This window comes from Eptesicus fuscus, chromosome 9 (genome assembly GCF_027574615.1).
Source record: "Eptesicus fuscus isolate TK198812 chromosome 9, DD_ASM_mEF_20220401, whole genome shotgun sequence".
NCBI lineage: Eukaryota > Metazoa > Chordata > Mammalia > Chiroptera > Vespertilionidae > Eptesicus > Eptesicus fuscus.
In genome coordinates this window covers 2,476,083-2,490,939 of record NC_072481.1, presented here as the reverse complement: position 1 = coordinate 2,490,939, position 14,857 = coordinate 2,476,083, and the positions used below count along the sequence as shown (strand labels likewise).

Here is a 14,857-nt window from a genome sequence, read left to right as displayed (position 1 = left end):
CGCCAGCTGCCAGTGAGCTCAGCTACTTGCAGCTCCCGGCTAAAGGCCGGGGAAGGCTCCGTTGGTGACAGCTGCGGCCGCCTCCCATGGCTGTCCTGCGAACACGGGCGCAGAACCAGAGCGGGGCCAGAGCCGCGGGCCACCAGCTCTGTCCTGTGTTGTTAACACGGCTGTGAGTTTGTCGTTGTTTTTAGATACATTTTTATTGACTTCAGAAAGGACGGGAGAGGGAGAGAGAGAGAAACATCAATGATGAGAGAATCATTGATCGGCTGCCTCCTGCACGCCCCACACTAGGGTTTGAGCCCACAACCCAGGCATGTGCCCTGACCAGGAATCCAACTGGGACCTCCTGGTTCATAGGTCGAGGCTCAAGCTCTGGCCACACCAGCCAGGATGTTTGTTGTTTTTAAAAATGCTTTCTGCTTCCTTGGTGCCTGCAAGAGGGAGGCTGTGGCCTGTCTGTGGCTTTAAGGGAGGGGTGCAGGCTCCGCAGAGTGGTGTCCCGTCCCTCCGCGGGTGGTGGGTCCACGTGCGAGTCGGTGTCTGAGGAGTGGCTGCGGCCTTGGCTTTGTGCTCAGGGGGCTCGGCACCTTCTGCGGTGTCAGTGCCTGGTGCAGCCGCCTGCTCTTCGCCCGGGACACCCAGCCGGCGTCCTATGGCGAGCGGCGCGGAGGTCAGGAGGGAGTGTGGGGAGACGCACGCCGATGAGTGTGCCACCCCGGCACAGCCATGGGTGAGCCTGACGGGGCAGGGGAGGGGGCGTGGTGAAGGATGAAGAAGGCAGACAAGAGAATAAAGCTGGGGCTGGGTGGGATGCTGCTTCTCTGATTAGAGAGACAGCGCTGTGGCCTGCCAGCCGAGTCTTTACTTTACAGCCAGATTCCCCGAGGCCAAGGGAGGGCGCGGTCAAGATGTTTACAGCGTTCTCCCGGGTTTCGAACCGACTCAGTTACAGGCACCTGGTCAAGCTTTGTTTTCTTGCTGCGCCTCCCACAGCCCGTGTCGCTCAGCCACGTGGGGCCTCAGGTTCGGACCATAGGTTCACGCTCACAGCCACAGCCTTTGGCTGTAATTGTGCTGGGACTTGCACGTGGCTTTGCCACGAGAGGACCGTGCCCTCTGCTTAGTCCCAGGCTTGAACCTGTCCAAGGGCTGTGGCCACTCTCCAGGGATGAGCATGGAACCCGAGGCTCTCAGCTCCTACAGGTCTCGCCAGCGGCAAGGATGTTCCAGCCTCGGTGGTGGGAAAGTTAGAGAGAGGGAACGGGCGCGAGTGCGAGGAGAGGGGCTCGGCAGTCGTCCCTCCCAAAGGCTGTGCTGACGGCACAGCCAGTCTCTGTCGGCTGCGGGTCCCGGTGCTGGGTCCCTCTGGGCGCAGGTCCTGGTGCTGGGTCCCCTGTGGGCATGGATCCCCTGTGGGCGCGGGTCCCGGTGCTGGGTCCCCTGTGGGCGTGGACTTTATGAGCGGAGACTGTGGTTGGTGACGCTGGTCGTGTGGCTGTCACTTCCCGGTGGTGGAGGCAGCACCTTGACATCTGAACACACTCGCTGCCCAAGCGGGCGCCTTGCCGAGAGGCGTGCGGGCGCTGCGTGTTGCTTCGTGCTCCCGTGTCTGCGTGCCGTGCTTGAGGCTGTCCTGCGGCTGCTGCTCACCGCCGAGTGCGCGTGGAAAGCCCTGTCGCGGACTGCCGTGTGCAGCCGCTGTCCTTGAGGAGCGCGGTGCCCTGCTGGGGTCCCTGGGGGGGGGGGTGAGGGGCACTTCCTGTCGGACTCGGCTCAGAACGATGCCCGGATTTACTGGGTGAGGCTGAGCGCATGAGGCACAGCATCCATGGTGTGAACATCCTACCCAACGGGCCACGCTTATTCCCAGCCCATCTCCTGCCTTAAGGCTAACGTCTTCCCTCCCTGGCACGTCCCTGGTCACGGCCTGGAGCGGCGGGGCCGGGGCGGGGCCTGCTCTCCTGGGGCCCGGCTGCCCTCCTGAGGGGCTGGAGGGGACTCACCCGTCGGCCGCGGCCTCCCGTTCCAGAACGGCCCTTCGACGCGTTCTTGCTCTCTGGGTTGACAGGTCTTCGCAGCTGGAAAGAACGCCTCGTTATTTCTCCTCCACTTTCTCCCGTGCCCCCGCCCCCCGCGCCCCCAGCGGCCCCGCAGCCCGATGCTCTGCTCACCTGGTGGTCTTTCCTCTGGGTCCACGTGCGGTGGCTTCTGTTGCCACGTCCCACGCCCAGGCCTCCTCCCGGAGTCTGCCCGGCTCCGTCACCCCTGTGGTTCCCCTGCGCCCTGCGGCTTGTCTCCCCAAGTCCTGTCCGGCTTCCTGTCTCCCACGTCGTGCTGAGCAGGCCGCGGTCCCGCTCCCCCGGACACGACAGTGCAGCTCAGCGCGTGTCCTGCGCTAATCCCAGTGCCGTGTCAGTTCTGGGTCCGGGTGGATGGCCTCTGCCCGGGTCCGGGTGCTTGCTCCCCGGGGGCTGCTGACGGCGCCAGATGGGGTTCCCTGTCCTGGTGCGAGCAGCTCTGCACGTGCAGACACCCCGGCTTCGGAGGCGCTGGGCCCTCAGGCCTCCCCCGCGGTGTTAGGCTGCCACTGAGTGCGGGCGAGTGAGTCCACGTGTGACGCGGCCCTTCGTGTGCTCTGCCCACGGCCCTGAGCTGTGGGGTCACCAGTCTGGCTGGTTTCTGGCCTCGTGTGGGCGCCGGGCACTGGTCAGGGGGCTCCTCCCAGCCCTGGGTGTGGGCACTGGTCAGGGGGCTCCTCCCCAGCCCTGGGTGTGGGCACTGGTCAGGGGGCTCCTCCCAGCCCTGGGTGTGGGCACTGGTCAGGGGGCTCCTCCCCAGCCCTGGGTGTGGCACCGGGCACTGGTCAGGGGGCTCCTCCCAGCCCTGGGTGTGGGCACCGGGCACTGGTCAGGGGGCTCCTCCCAGCCCTGGGTGTGGGCACCGGGCACTGGTCAGGGGGCTCCTCCCCAGCCCTGGGTGTGGGCACCGGGCACTGGTCAGGGGGCTCCTCCCCAGCCCTGGGTGTGGCACCGGGCACTGGTCAGGGGGCTCCTCCCAGCCCTGGGTGTGGCACTGGGTGGTGGGCATTGGGGGGCTCCTCCCCAGCCCTGGGTGTGGGCACTGGTCAGGGGGCTCCTCCCAGCCCTGGGTGTGGCACTGGGTGGTGGGCATTGGGGGGCTCCCTTGCCTTCTCTAGCTCTAGGGGCCGCCTGCATGCCTTGCCCCTCTCTCCGTCTCCAAAGGCAGCAGGTGGCATTCCCAATCTCTCCCGCCTCTGCCCTCCTGACTCCCTCTCCTTTTCGGGGACTGCTGTGATGGCTGTGGGCGCCCAGGGCACCGGCGTCTCCCCATCCCGGGCCAGCGGTTAGCACCCTCGGTTCCCTGCATGTGGACGGTTTGGGTGCACCAGTCCAGGACAGTGCACAGGGCTGCCATGTGGGGAACGTAGAGTCTGATTCCATGTCGTGGACAATAAATTCTAGGTGGATTAACAAACCTTTAGAAGTCCCAGAATTAGAAGGCTAGGAGGAAGAGAGAGCAGACATGAGCTGCCTGCCTCCGGGACACTCGCGGGATGGTCTGTGGGGCAGCGGACGCGGTAACGTCAGCGTGAGAGAGGGACCCGGACGGTCACTGCGGACAGCGTGCAGGGCAGGGTGGTACGAGGCAGCAGGCTCCGAAGGGCGTGGGCGTGCTCGCCGGGCGGCGTCCCTGCCCCTCGGTTCCTCCGCAGCCACGTGGGGTGGGGCACGGACCTAACCACGGAGATCAGAACTGAGGAGGAGCAGGGAAATCAGAGTGTGTGTATGGCCTTGAGGTCAGGAAGGCAGAGCACAGCCGAGAGGAGAAGCTTGAGGGACGTGATTGTTAAATATGAGTATTTTGCGTGAGGAGACTCATCCACAGAGTTCAAAGGCAAACCTGGGGCGGGAGGATGCAGTACACACAGCCACGGACACTGACGGGCAGACGTAGGAGGTTAGCAAGAAGAGAGCGTGCAGAGAGCTGCTCCCGATCAATACAGGCAGACAGACAGCCGAGGAGAAAAGTGGGCCAAGGACGCGAGGTCGCAGAGGATTCCATGAGCACAGACCTGCCCGGGCTCAGGGCCGCCCGGCCTTGTCCTCCTTGTCCTGTCGCTGCTGTAATCCCCTGGCTGGCGGCACCCGTGGGCGGCGGCCACGGTCAGACCCATTCCGGGTCACGACCATTCCAACCACAGTCCCCTTAGCCCCAGCCCACAGGCCTGGAGACCAGGCGCCCAGCGGGGCAGCAGCGAGCAGCCTGTCTCCACGGGGATGCTCTTGACCCCAGCCCTCGGGGTGCACACCTGTGCCCGGAGCCTCCCAGGGCAGTGGGCTTCCACCCGCGACAGCCCCGTGTGGGTGTGGCTTCTGCCCGTTACACGCCGTTCCGAGGAGCCTGAGAGTGTTTTCTCAGGGGGACCCCCTTCCGCTCCCCCATTCATCCCGCAGTTCCTCCTGGGAGTCTGCGATGGGCCAGGCTTCTGTCCGCTTTAGAGAGACAATGAATGAACAAACTACAAAGGTTGTAGTAGCTGAAGGAATCAGGTTTTCCTCGGGGCGGATGGCGAAGGCGGGCGCTGCGTGCGTGGGGCTCGGAGACCGGGGGCGCTCTCTGTCCTCCCCGCAGTACTGCTGTGAGCATGTTGCAGCTCCACAAACGCGTCCGTCGTGAAAAAGGAGTCTGACTTGCGGGGACCTCCCGAGATGCCGTCTGATGTGACTGGCCTGTGTCGGGAGCTCTGTGTCCAGCTCCATCAGCGGGTGCGACTGTGCCAAGGTCAGCGGCTTCCGGCCAGGCCAGGGGGGAAGCGGCTGAGGCTTGTGGGCTGATGGCCTGCTGCAGCTAGACATGTAAGCGAAGGTGTGCCTGCGTCCCAATAAAACTTTATTTACAAGCACAGGTGGGGGGCTGGACTTGAGCAGCAGCCACAGCATGCAGATCCCTGGTGAGCAGCGTCCCTCTGGCCACGTCTTTATCGGGTACAAGGGACGGAGACTCGGCTCAGAGTGGCCTGACGAGGGAGGGACTTGATGGGCTCGTGTGATAGAAAACCCGGAGGTGGAGCTGAGGTGAGGCCTGGCTGCCTCGTGCTGGACTCCGTGTGACCGTCCGTCTGTCCCTCTCCCACAGCCTGACCCCTTGCCCTTGAGCTGCCAGTGTTGGCTTCTCCCAGGAAGGGCTTCTCCACGCGGTGGCCCGGGAGCGCCACGCTTCTCCTGGCCGAGGTGCTGCTCCGTCCCGGGTGCAGAGCTGCCGGGCCCACGCTGTGGGGTCCACGCTGTGGTTCTGCACAGGAGCCGGCTCTGGGGGCTGGGAGGATGGGAGTCGGACTCGGCAGACGTGTGGCAGCGTCACCTGCTTTCCAGCCACTGTTGGGGACAGCAGGCCTGCGTGGACGGAAGCTGGCCCCTGGTCCATCTAATTGGGATTTATCGCTGCCTTCCCACCCCTGCACACGCCGCCCGCACCCGGCCTCCCGAGACCCAGTGGAACCGACTTAAACATCCATTGCGGTTGCGTCTGACGGAAACTTTTCTGACTCCAGTATTTTACCAGCGTCTATGGGCCCTGTGGAAGCCTTAATGACGTGCGGCTGTCACTTTAAGTGAGGTGCTTGGGCTTCCTGCTGTGAATTACCTTTTTATTTCATCCATAAATGACAAGGGAGCAGGGGTCCATTCGTCAGCCTCAGGGAAGTCTGCAGGCAGCCACTAGAGGGCGCTCCGCCCCCACTTTTCCTGACTTGGAACTTCCTGACCCACATTTTGCTTTCGAATGTTCTGCTGGCGTGGGACCCCGTTGTGTTCCCTTCATAGACTTAGAACAGCCATGTGGGGGGCGGGGGTCATTGGAAATACGTCCCTCCAGCAGGCAGCGTCCTCCCTCCGTCCAGGAAAGCCAGCCAGTGGGAGGGGGGGCAGCGCGCCGCAGCTTTAAAGGGGCCTGAGGGCCGTTGGCTGGCGAGTGGCAGTGCCACTCCGGGGGTGGCATTCTGAGCGGCCCTGCAAGTGACCCCAGCCTGGGGCGCCCCAGATCCTCAGCCCGTGCTCTGAGCCCCCCAGCACGGAGCCCCAGCCCACTCCCTGGGTCTCTTCTGGGGTGTTGCTCACCCCCTTCCTGTGCTCAGTCAGGGAGGGTGACTTTTACCCCCATGGCCTCTCGGACGGTTTGCCTGATGAACTGAGTGTCCGGAGCCGTAACCAAGGACTGATTCCCGATTTCCAAGGCCTTCGAGGGAAGCTATTTCCACAACCTTCCTTCGAGGCACAGCGGCCATCTCTAGCAGTGATCCCCTCCCTTCCCCGGCCTTGGGGGCCGGCTGCTGTCCCCTATCCTGGGACCTCGCCAGAGCCCCCACCCTCCCTGCCTTGGTCTGAGCTGCTGCAAGAACTAAGCCACGGTGCCCCATCTCTCCCCCCCACCCCCCTGCCCCAGCATTAACTGAGCCTTCAGTCACACACAGGCAGGCTCGGGCTCCTGGGCAGCACTCCCTTCGAGAGCGCCCCCAGCAGGCCCCGCCCGCTGACGCTGCTTCCTCAGTCTCCCCACCCCCCCCCCCCCCCCCCCACGCACAGCTGCGTCTCAGGAACAGTTGGCGTTGGGGCTGAAGGGCTTCACCTGCCTGGAGCCCAGGGCCCATGCCTGCTGGTCACAGGAAGGGCCGCGCTGCGGGGTCCCGCCAGCGTTTGCAGAGGGTGCTGGCCGCCCCGCCCTCTGCAGCTGGAGGGGGTCCCCGGGCAGACCCTGCCCCGCTTCACTCTCCTGCATGGGTTTGTACCTTCCCAGGGCCCGCCCCTCAGGGTGCCTCGTGAGTGTTGGCTGGGAAGGCAGCCGCTCTAGCCCGGCTGGGTTGCACCCGTGACGGCAGGTGCCCTCCAGGCAGACGCGGGGGCGCGGGAGGGGCCGCTGGAAGGACAGCAGGGCTGGCGGCGCGCGAAGGGTGGAGGCCGCGGCTCTGCTGACAGCATTCTCAGGGCGGAGAGTGACGGGAGTGACAGCGTCAGGGAACAGGAGGCCTCAGACGGGGCTGCACTCGCCGAGCTGGACGGCAAGCTTCTCCTTCGTCTCAGGCCGGGTGGCTCCGTCCGCACAGCTCAGCGGTGGCCTGGGACCCTGGTTTCGTCCCTCCTGTCTGGGGCACCTCAGCTTCCCGGCTCTCAGCAGAGCGGTCGTCTCCGAGTCCCTGACCTGTGTTTACCTGGTCGGGGCCTGTGGTGGCCCTGTCACCTGACGTCACCCAGGGAGGGGCCGGCGTGGCTGGCAGAGGCCCCGGAGGCAGCAGCTGCCGCGTGGGGCCTCCTCCCGCGGTGCTGAGCTGCGTGCAGCCCGGGTGCCGCCAGGAGCGTGTTCAGGGCTCGCGGGACAGACAGACACTCCATGCAGGCGCGTGGGGCTCGCTCTCGGCTCTGACGTGCTCGGCAGCCGCTCCTGCCGGACCCAGGGCCTCCTCCCCTTTCCATGTGCACTCACCCCGCACGCACCGGCCTTGATTCCCGGGCGCCCTGATGGGTCCCCGCTTCCAGCGGTGCGGCCGCAGACCTGTGCACGCTCCAGCTGTCACTGCACGCGTTGCCCGTGGCCTCTGGCGGAAGTGGGGCTCCCCAGTCGGACGGTCATCCTGGCTGTGGGGGGCGTGGAGGGATTGATCCAGGGCTCTCGGGGACACGTGTTCCCTGGGCTCCACACAGTGGGTTTGAGAAGTGACTTCCCGCCCACGACACGGACAGAAAGCGGGAGCGAGGCCGAGGGAGGCTGTGGTTTTGGTGCGTTTCTCTCAGTCTGCGCCGCCCTGGGCCGGAGGGGGCTTCGCGCTCCTGGGCCTCAGTGGGCGGCGCTGATGGCCAGCAGAGGCTTTTCTGGTGCCGGGTACGTGTACTCGCTGGAAGATTCGAGGTAAAGAATTGCCTTAAAGAACACGGGCACCCGCTGTGAGAACCAGGAGGCTTTAGTGCCCAGCGCCCCCAGGCTCAGACTTCACTCCGCAGAGGGCTGGCTCCCAGGGGCCCGGCTCTCTTATCAGGGAGAATGGAGCCATTTCCTGCCATTTTCCTCATTACCAAGACCCGCCTGCGGGACTGTGTCTCCATTTAGGGCAGAACAAAGGAGACTCGTGCTGGCTGATCCCTTCCCTCTCTGCTGCGGCTGCCGGGGAGGTGGGGCGGGGCTGCCGGCTGGCAGAGCCCCAGATGGTCTGGGAGGCGGAGGCCCCTGCTTCGAGGACAGTGGCCCCGGCAGAACCCCATCTGTGTTTGCTTCTGCTGAAGCACAATCTTTCCTGGGAAGCCGACTGGCTCAGCGACGCTCTGACTCCCTCCCCAGTGAGCGCATCTCGGGAACCGGAGGCTCCTCGGCTGCAGTGTCCGGGGATGTGGGCCTCAGATCGGGGCTTGTTAGAGGGGGTGGCAGCCGGCCACGGGCTCGGGCTGAGCGTCGACCTATGAACCAGGAGGTCACGTTCGATTCCCGGTCAGGGCACAGGTCCCGGTTGTGGGCTCCATCCCCAGTGTGGGGCGTGCAGGAGGCAGCCGATGGATGATTCTCTCTCAGCATTGATGTTTCTCTCTCTCCCTCTCCCTTCCTCTCTGAAATCAATTAAAATAAAAAGGGTGCTGAGGGAGCTCCCTCTGCGCCGGCTGTCCCGGCTCTCACTCCCCGTCAGCCCGGCCCCTCAGCCGGGTCGCCGCCTGCCCTCTGGGCGGCTCTGGAGCAGCGGGGAGGCTGTGGTGGGCGGCCTGGGCACACAGCAGGCGGTCTGGGTGGCGCTTCGTGGGCTCCGTGCCTCCTGGGCCAGAGGCTGCGTTGCTGTTGGTTTTGTTTTGTGGCTGAGAGCGGCCAGGGAGGCGCGGGCATGCTCTGTGGAGTGCGCGGCACCTCCCGTCACGGCCCGCGGTGAGGCTGGCTGGTCGGCAGGCCCTGAGGCCTCGGGGCTGCAGGGAAAGGGGAGGCTCATTGGCTCACGCACGTTCTCGGCGCCAGCCTGTTCCCGGGCTCAGGCCTGGCTGTGTGGGGACTTGGGCAGCAGGGGCCACAGAAGAGGCCGGGAGAGGCCAGGGCAGTGGTCAGAGCCACAGGAGCCAGGGCTGGGTGGGCTGTGACTTCAGGGGTCCAGCTGTCCTGAAGCCCAGTGGGGGGGTGGCCACGTGAAGTGGACAGAGTCTGGTGTCTGAAGGGAACTGTGACGAGCGAGGCAGGGTGTGGCCCTCAGGGCTGGAGATGGGCCGTGGCCCTCGGGGAGTCCACGCGGGCCACCCTGGCAGGCGAAGACGTGCAACACGTGTGAAATGATTGAGAGGCAACAGATGCCCAGGGCCCGGGCTGCTCGGCCTCAACTTCCCCCGTGGCTTGGGGACGGGGCGGGAGCAGCACGGGCCAACAGCAGCCTGCCCCTCCCGACCACCGAGTGGGACCGTGCTCGCCAGGCGCTCAGCCTGGGGTCAAGGTCAAAGGACACTCCAGCCCCTCCTTAGGGGAGCGCGGGAGGGCTGGCCGGACTCTTCCTGTGCTCACAGGCCCACGCCGCCCGCCCGCGAGTGGGGCTCTGCGGCCAGGCTGGCTTCGTGGGCAGGCGGGAGGCGGGGCCTGCGGATCCGGAGCCGAGAGCAGCAGCAGCGGCGGCGTGACCGGGAGGAGCCACCTGCGTGTTCTCTGCACGCCCCGTCTTCTGAACCGCTGAGCGTGGGCATGGCCCGGTCACTGCTGCCCGGCTCCAGTGGCACGGGGTACCCCCGAGGGAGACGTCCAGGCCCTGAAGGGTGGGGCTCCGGGTGCCCTGGTCCCCGCCGAGGCCGACGGCTCCCTCCCGTCCTGTGTGCTTCCTCCCAGGCCCGCCAGTGCCGCCGCCCCAGGGGCTCGCCGCCTCCCAGGACTCGCCTGTGGGACCAGGGGTAAGTCCAGAAGCGGCTCCTGCCGGCCCCGGTCAGGAAGGGTCTCTGCGTCGTTAGGGACAGTCGATGCCCCGTGCCTTCTGCGGCTGGGAAGGGGCTGCTGCGTTGGGTGGCCGGGGGTCCCGTCTCCCTCCTGCCCGTCTGTGCAGCAGCTGCCAGGGCGGCTTCCGGACCCTGTCAGGGACCCTCCGTTGGCCTCGGGGGACTCTCCCTTTGAAACAAGTGGTCTCCCCGACAGCGGGTCTGAGGGTTGGGAATGGTCAGGACTGAACACCTTTGCTTTCTCCCCGAGACGCCGAGGAGTGGTCTCCACCCCTCCCCTGCCCACGCCCCTGCCAGGAGAGGGCCGGCCGCGCAGTGCTGGGGGGACAGGGCACAGCCTAGCAGGTCGGGGCTGCCTGTCGGAGGGCAGCGTGTCCGTGGGCGGCCTGTCCGTGGCAGGTGCCTGCGTGGCAGCGGGGCTCGGTCAGACCGGAAGGGCCTTGGCGACGGTGGACCCAGAGAGGACCCTGCCGCCTGCGCGCGAACCTGGCGCCCGTCCCGCCTCCCCTCCGCCTGCTTGTCCTTGTTGCTGCGTTTATTCAGATCCTCGGGCCGGGAGAGGCCACAGAGTCCTCTCTCTCCATGGCTCGAAGGACATTGGAACGGCGTGGGGTCCAGAGCAGCTGCTGAGCGGAGGCTGAGGGCCTCGGCGCCTTCTGTGGTCGCCCTGAGCCTCCTTCCTGGCGCCCGCGTGGGTGGGGCCCCCCACGAGGTCACTGAGCGGCTGATCGTCTCACCAGCTTTCTTCCCTCCAGCTGTCCCTGTCCCAGCTCGCAGCCTCCCCACCGTCCCCGACTCGGTGCCGCTCGGCCAAGCCCTCTTCCCAGCAGCCCGCCAGCTTCGAGCCCTCGGGGGCCCAGGCGGTAAGTGTGCCCCATTCTTCCTGGGTGGTGGCTCCTGACACTGGGAAGGCGTTGATTTGCCAGCACGCCGGCCCCTGGCTGGGTGACGGAGCCTTGGTGGGTTCCCAGGGACACGGGGTGACCGGGCCATGGTGGGTTCCCTGGGACACGGGGTGACCGGGCCATGGTGGGTTCCCAGGGACACGGGGTGACCGGGCCATGGTGGGTTCCCTGGGACACGGGGTGACCGGGCCGTCCATGCTTGGGATTTGCACCATGAGCGTTGGGCCTGGTGCTAACCTTGCACCGGAAGGTTGAGCTTTGCTCTGTGGAGAAGGCAGCGGGAAGCCGCCCGGGGGCTCTGGACACAGGAGGGAGCGGGATGAAGATAGAGGCTCCCAGCGCCGCAGAGGGAGGGCCAGTGAGGCCTCTCTCCTCCCCCCCCCCCGCCATCCGCTGCAGCCGATGGCCTAGAAGAGCCCTTTCCTTTCACCCCACGTCACCTGGGGACCCGCACGGAGTTGGCTCTCAGAAGCGGCCGTTTCACCTGCACACGGGGTCCCAGACTCCCGGGAGTCTGTGAGAACAGTCTGTCATTACTTGTTTGAAGGCGGTTCTGCGTTCTAAGCACAGGGCGGGCCGGGCCGGGGCCAGGCCGGGGCCAGGGTGTCCCACAGTCCGCACTCACAGGTGTAACCCTGCTTCGCCCCGTGCACAGGGCTCGTGTGTGCGTGAGGAGCTTGCATCTCTGTTATTTTTATGATTTCTGTTTAATCCTCGCCCAAGGGTAGGCCTGTTGATTTCAGGGCTCACTCCTCGTGTGTTGTTGGGCTGCCCGGCACATGGTGTCCCCCTGAACTGAGACCCACTGCCTGGGAGCAAGCTTGTGGGGGGGTCCTGGGACCCCGCAGGCCTTTCCCGGGGACGGGCGCCGTGCTCTGGAGGGAAGCGGCCGGCGGTGCGAGTGGCGTGGGCACGGGAACGTGTCTGTGCACCGGCCAGGCCCGTGCTGAAGGAGGTTGCGTGTCTCGCCCATAAACGCGGTTTGGTGTGAACGAGCCTTACCCCCCCCCCCCCCCCCGTCCCCCCCCCCCGGCGCTGCGTTCATAAAATCAGCGGTTCCTGCCTCTCTGCTTTCCCTCACAGAATGCAGGGCGCCCCATAAATTCAAACTCCAGATAAAACGTACCTTGTGGCCTCAGCCTGTCCCGGATATTCCCCGGGACACGCACTGCATTCTTCCCTGCCCGCCTGAGGCTAACGGCCGCCGAGCCTCCTGTGTTTCTATCTGCTGATGTCCGCATGGCGGCCGCTCGGGGATGGGCCCCTGGACGGGGCCTCCTGGGCCTGACCCGGGCCTCTCCCGTCAGCAGGAGCCCCCCCTGGAGGGCGGGATCGCGCACCTGGAAGCCGACCTGAGCCCGACGCCCGTGGTCCCGGGAACCTGTGTCGCCGAGCAGTTGCAGGAGCTGCCCTTCGCCCCCGTGCACGCCCCCATCGTCGTGGGGGCCCAGGCCCGGAGGTGAGGGCGGCTCGGGAGGGACTTGGCACACAAGTGCCACGGAGACCGCTTGGCCCTCTGACCCCAGGCCGTCCCCAGAGGCGCTCCCCAGGCCGCTGAGCGGCTGTGTGTTTCAGCTCCGGAGGCAGGCTCTCGCGGGCCTGCCTGGCGCTCCTGCAGGCCGCCGGCTTCCCCGAGATCCTGGACGCCAGCCAGCAGCCGGCGGAGGCCGTCAGCCCTGCCGACCCCGTGAAGTTCAGCCCGCGGAAGGAGGAAGCCGACCGTCTCCGGGGCAACGAGGTGGTGCTGCAGTTCCTTGCCTTCAGCAGGTGCGCCCTCCACTGCCGCCGGCTGCTCTGGCCCTGGCATCCGAGCTGGCAGACCCCTGTGCCCAGGTCCCAGTAGACGGAGGGGTGCGTCTGTTGTTGGGTTTGGCGTGGACTGGCACTCTGCCTGCCAGCCACCTCGCAAGGGGGTGACGGAAGCCCGCTCTCCGCTGAGGACACGTGACTAACCCGCGGCTGTCGGACTCAGGGTGCCCCAGGCCGACCCGGGAGCGCCGTGGCCGCGCACCGTGTACTTCACCTTCCAGTTCTACCGCTTCCCGCCCGCGACGACCCCGCGGCTGCAGCTGCTCCCGCTGGACGGGGCCGGGAAGAGCCGCTCGGGCTCCCTGTCGCACGTCCTGGTTCCCGCCAGTCACCACGGCGCCTCCGATGCTGGTGAGCCAGACTTCGTCTCCAAGTCTCTCTGTCTTTTTGAATCCTCACCTGAGGGTATTTTCCCGTTATTTGTAGAGAGTGAGTGGATGGGAGGGAGGAGGGGGAGAGAGAGAGAGACATCCATGTGAGAGCCTCATCGATTGGCTGCCTTCCAAATGCGCGCAACCGGGCTGGGGAACCTGCAGCCCAGGTACGTGCCCCCGACGGAAACTCGAACCCGAGACCCTTCTGTCAGCGGGTCAGCACTCTAACCACTGAGCAACCGGCCAGGGCTGAAGGTTTCATCATTAAAAAATGCTGTACAATGAAAAACTCCCCAACACACACAGAGTCTGAGAAACTAGTATAACGCGTCACCTCCAATAGCCTCGACTGCGTCCCCCTAAGACCTTCTCCAACCAGCTCTCCCATTTCTTGTATTTCACCTGCGGTTTCCTTATGTGCATCTGAAAAACAAACTCAGTAATACTCTCCCGCCTAAAAACTAATCATTAACATCACCAAGCATCCAGCCGATGTAAAATTTCCCCCATAAGTTCATACAGGTTTTTAACAGTTGGTTGAAATCAGGTCCTTGCGTGGCAGTGGGGACTCAGGTCTCCTTTGTCTGTGGCTGCTACCACCGTCCCCTCTGTTTTTGATTTTTGTTGTTGATGTGGCCACGTGCTTGTCCCCTGGGGTTCCCCACACTCTGCACTTGGGTTTTGCATCCCAGAGGTGCTCCCAATTTGAATATAAACCCCTTTCCCAGAGAGAAATTTGTCCAAAAATTAAATTTCCTTGCAAGTTGAAGTCCAGAGAAATTAAACTCCAAAATCAAGTTTTCTTGTCATTATGAATTAAAACTTGAAGTCCAAAATTCTCAAGTTAGAGTCTAAAAAAAGTTTCTTGCCGTTTCTTATACAATGGAGTCTCCATCAAAAGTGTCCCTGCCTGGTGTCCCTGCAGTGGGCGTCCCCCTGCCTGGGTGTCCCTGCAGCCGGGCGTTCCCCCCCCTCCCCCCGCCCTCATGGACAGGCCATTCCTTAAGGTCTCAGTGCCAAGTTGCTCATGAGCCTCACTTAAGAGAGATTGTCACAAACTGGTGAATGTAATAGAATCAGGGGCATGGAAAGGGAGCGGACTGACAATTCTCGGGGGGAAGGGAGTGTAGGGGGTGTGGGAAGAGATTGGACAAAGAGCTTACACCTATGGACGAGGACAGTAGGGGGGCGAAGGCCTGGGGTGGGAACAATAAAGATTAAAAAAAAAAGAGAGAAATTGTCTTGCTCTGGCCGGTGTGCTCAGTGGTTAGAACATCACCCCATGCACCAAAGGGTCTAGGGTTCGATTTCCGGTGAAAGGCACGCGTCTGGGTTTCAGGCTTAATCCCCAGCCTGGGTCAGGGCTCGTGCAGGAGGCAACCAATCAATGTGTGTGTGTGTCTGTCTCTCTCCACCTCCCTCCCTCCCTTCCACTCTCTCTAAAAATCAATGGGAAAACGTCCTTGGGTGAAGATTAACAAAAAAAAAAAAAAAAAAGAGAGAGATTATCTTTTGTCGGTGAAATATGCACGCAACGAAGTGTACAGTTCCAAGCATTTTTAAAATTAATAGACTTTTTTTAGAGCAGTTTTAGTTTTAGAGGGAAATGGAGCTGATAGTGGGGTTCCCGTTTACTCCCCACCCCACCGTCTCCCCTGGTATCATCGTCCTGCATTCGTGTGGTTGATGCGTTTGTTACAACTGATGAACCAATTCCGATCATTGCTGTTAGCTACAGCTCCTAGCTGACACTGAGATACTCCTGGTGATGCACATCGCACAGAGTTTGACAGATGGTTAACGTCATGTG

General features: G+C 64.1%; 1 protein-coding gene across 1 annotated transcript in view; it reads left to right on the top strand.

The window, feature by feature from the left end:
- Positions 1 to 14,857, top strand: part of NPHP4 (nephrocystin 4) — a 52,530-nt gene that overhangs the window by 22,829 nt on the left and 14,844 nt on the right. Inside the window, exons 11-15 of the mRNA XM_054720823.1 lie at positions 9,856 to 9,917; positions 10,715 to 10,822; positions 12,172 to 12,323; positions 12,440 to 12,631; positions 12,837 to 13,024. Coding sequence (XP_054576798.1) covers positions 9,856 to 9,917; positions 10,715 to 10,822; positions 12,172 to 12,323; positions 12,440 to 12,631; positions 12,837 to 13,024 — 702 coding nt within the window. The remainder of the gene's footprint in view (positions 1 to 9,855; positions 9,918 to 10,714; positions 10,823 to 12,171; positions 12,324 to 12,439; positions 12,632 to 12,836; positions 13,025 to 14,857) is intronic.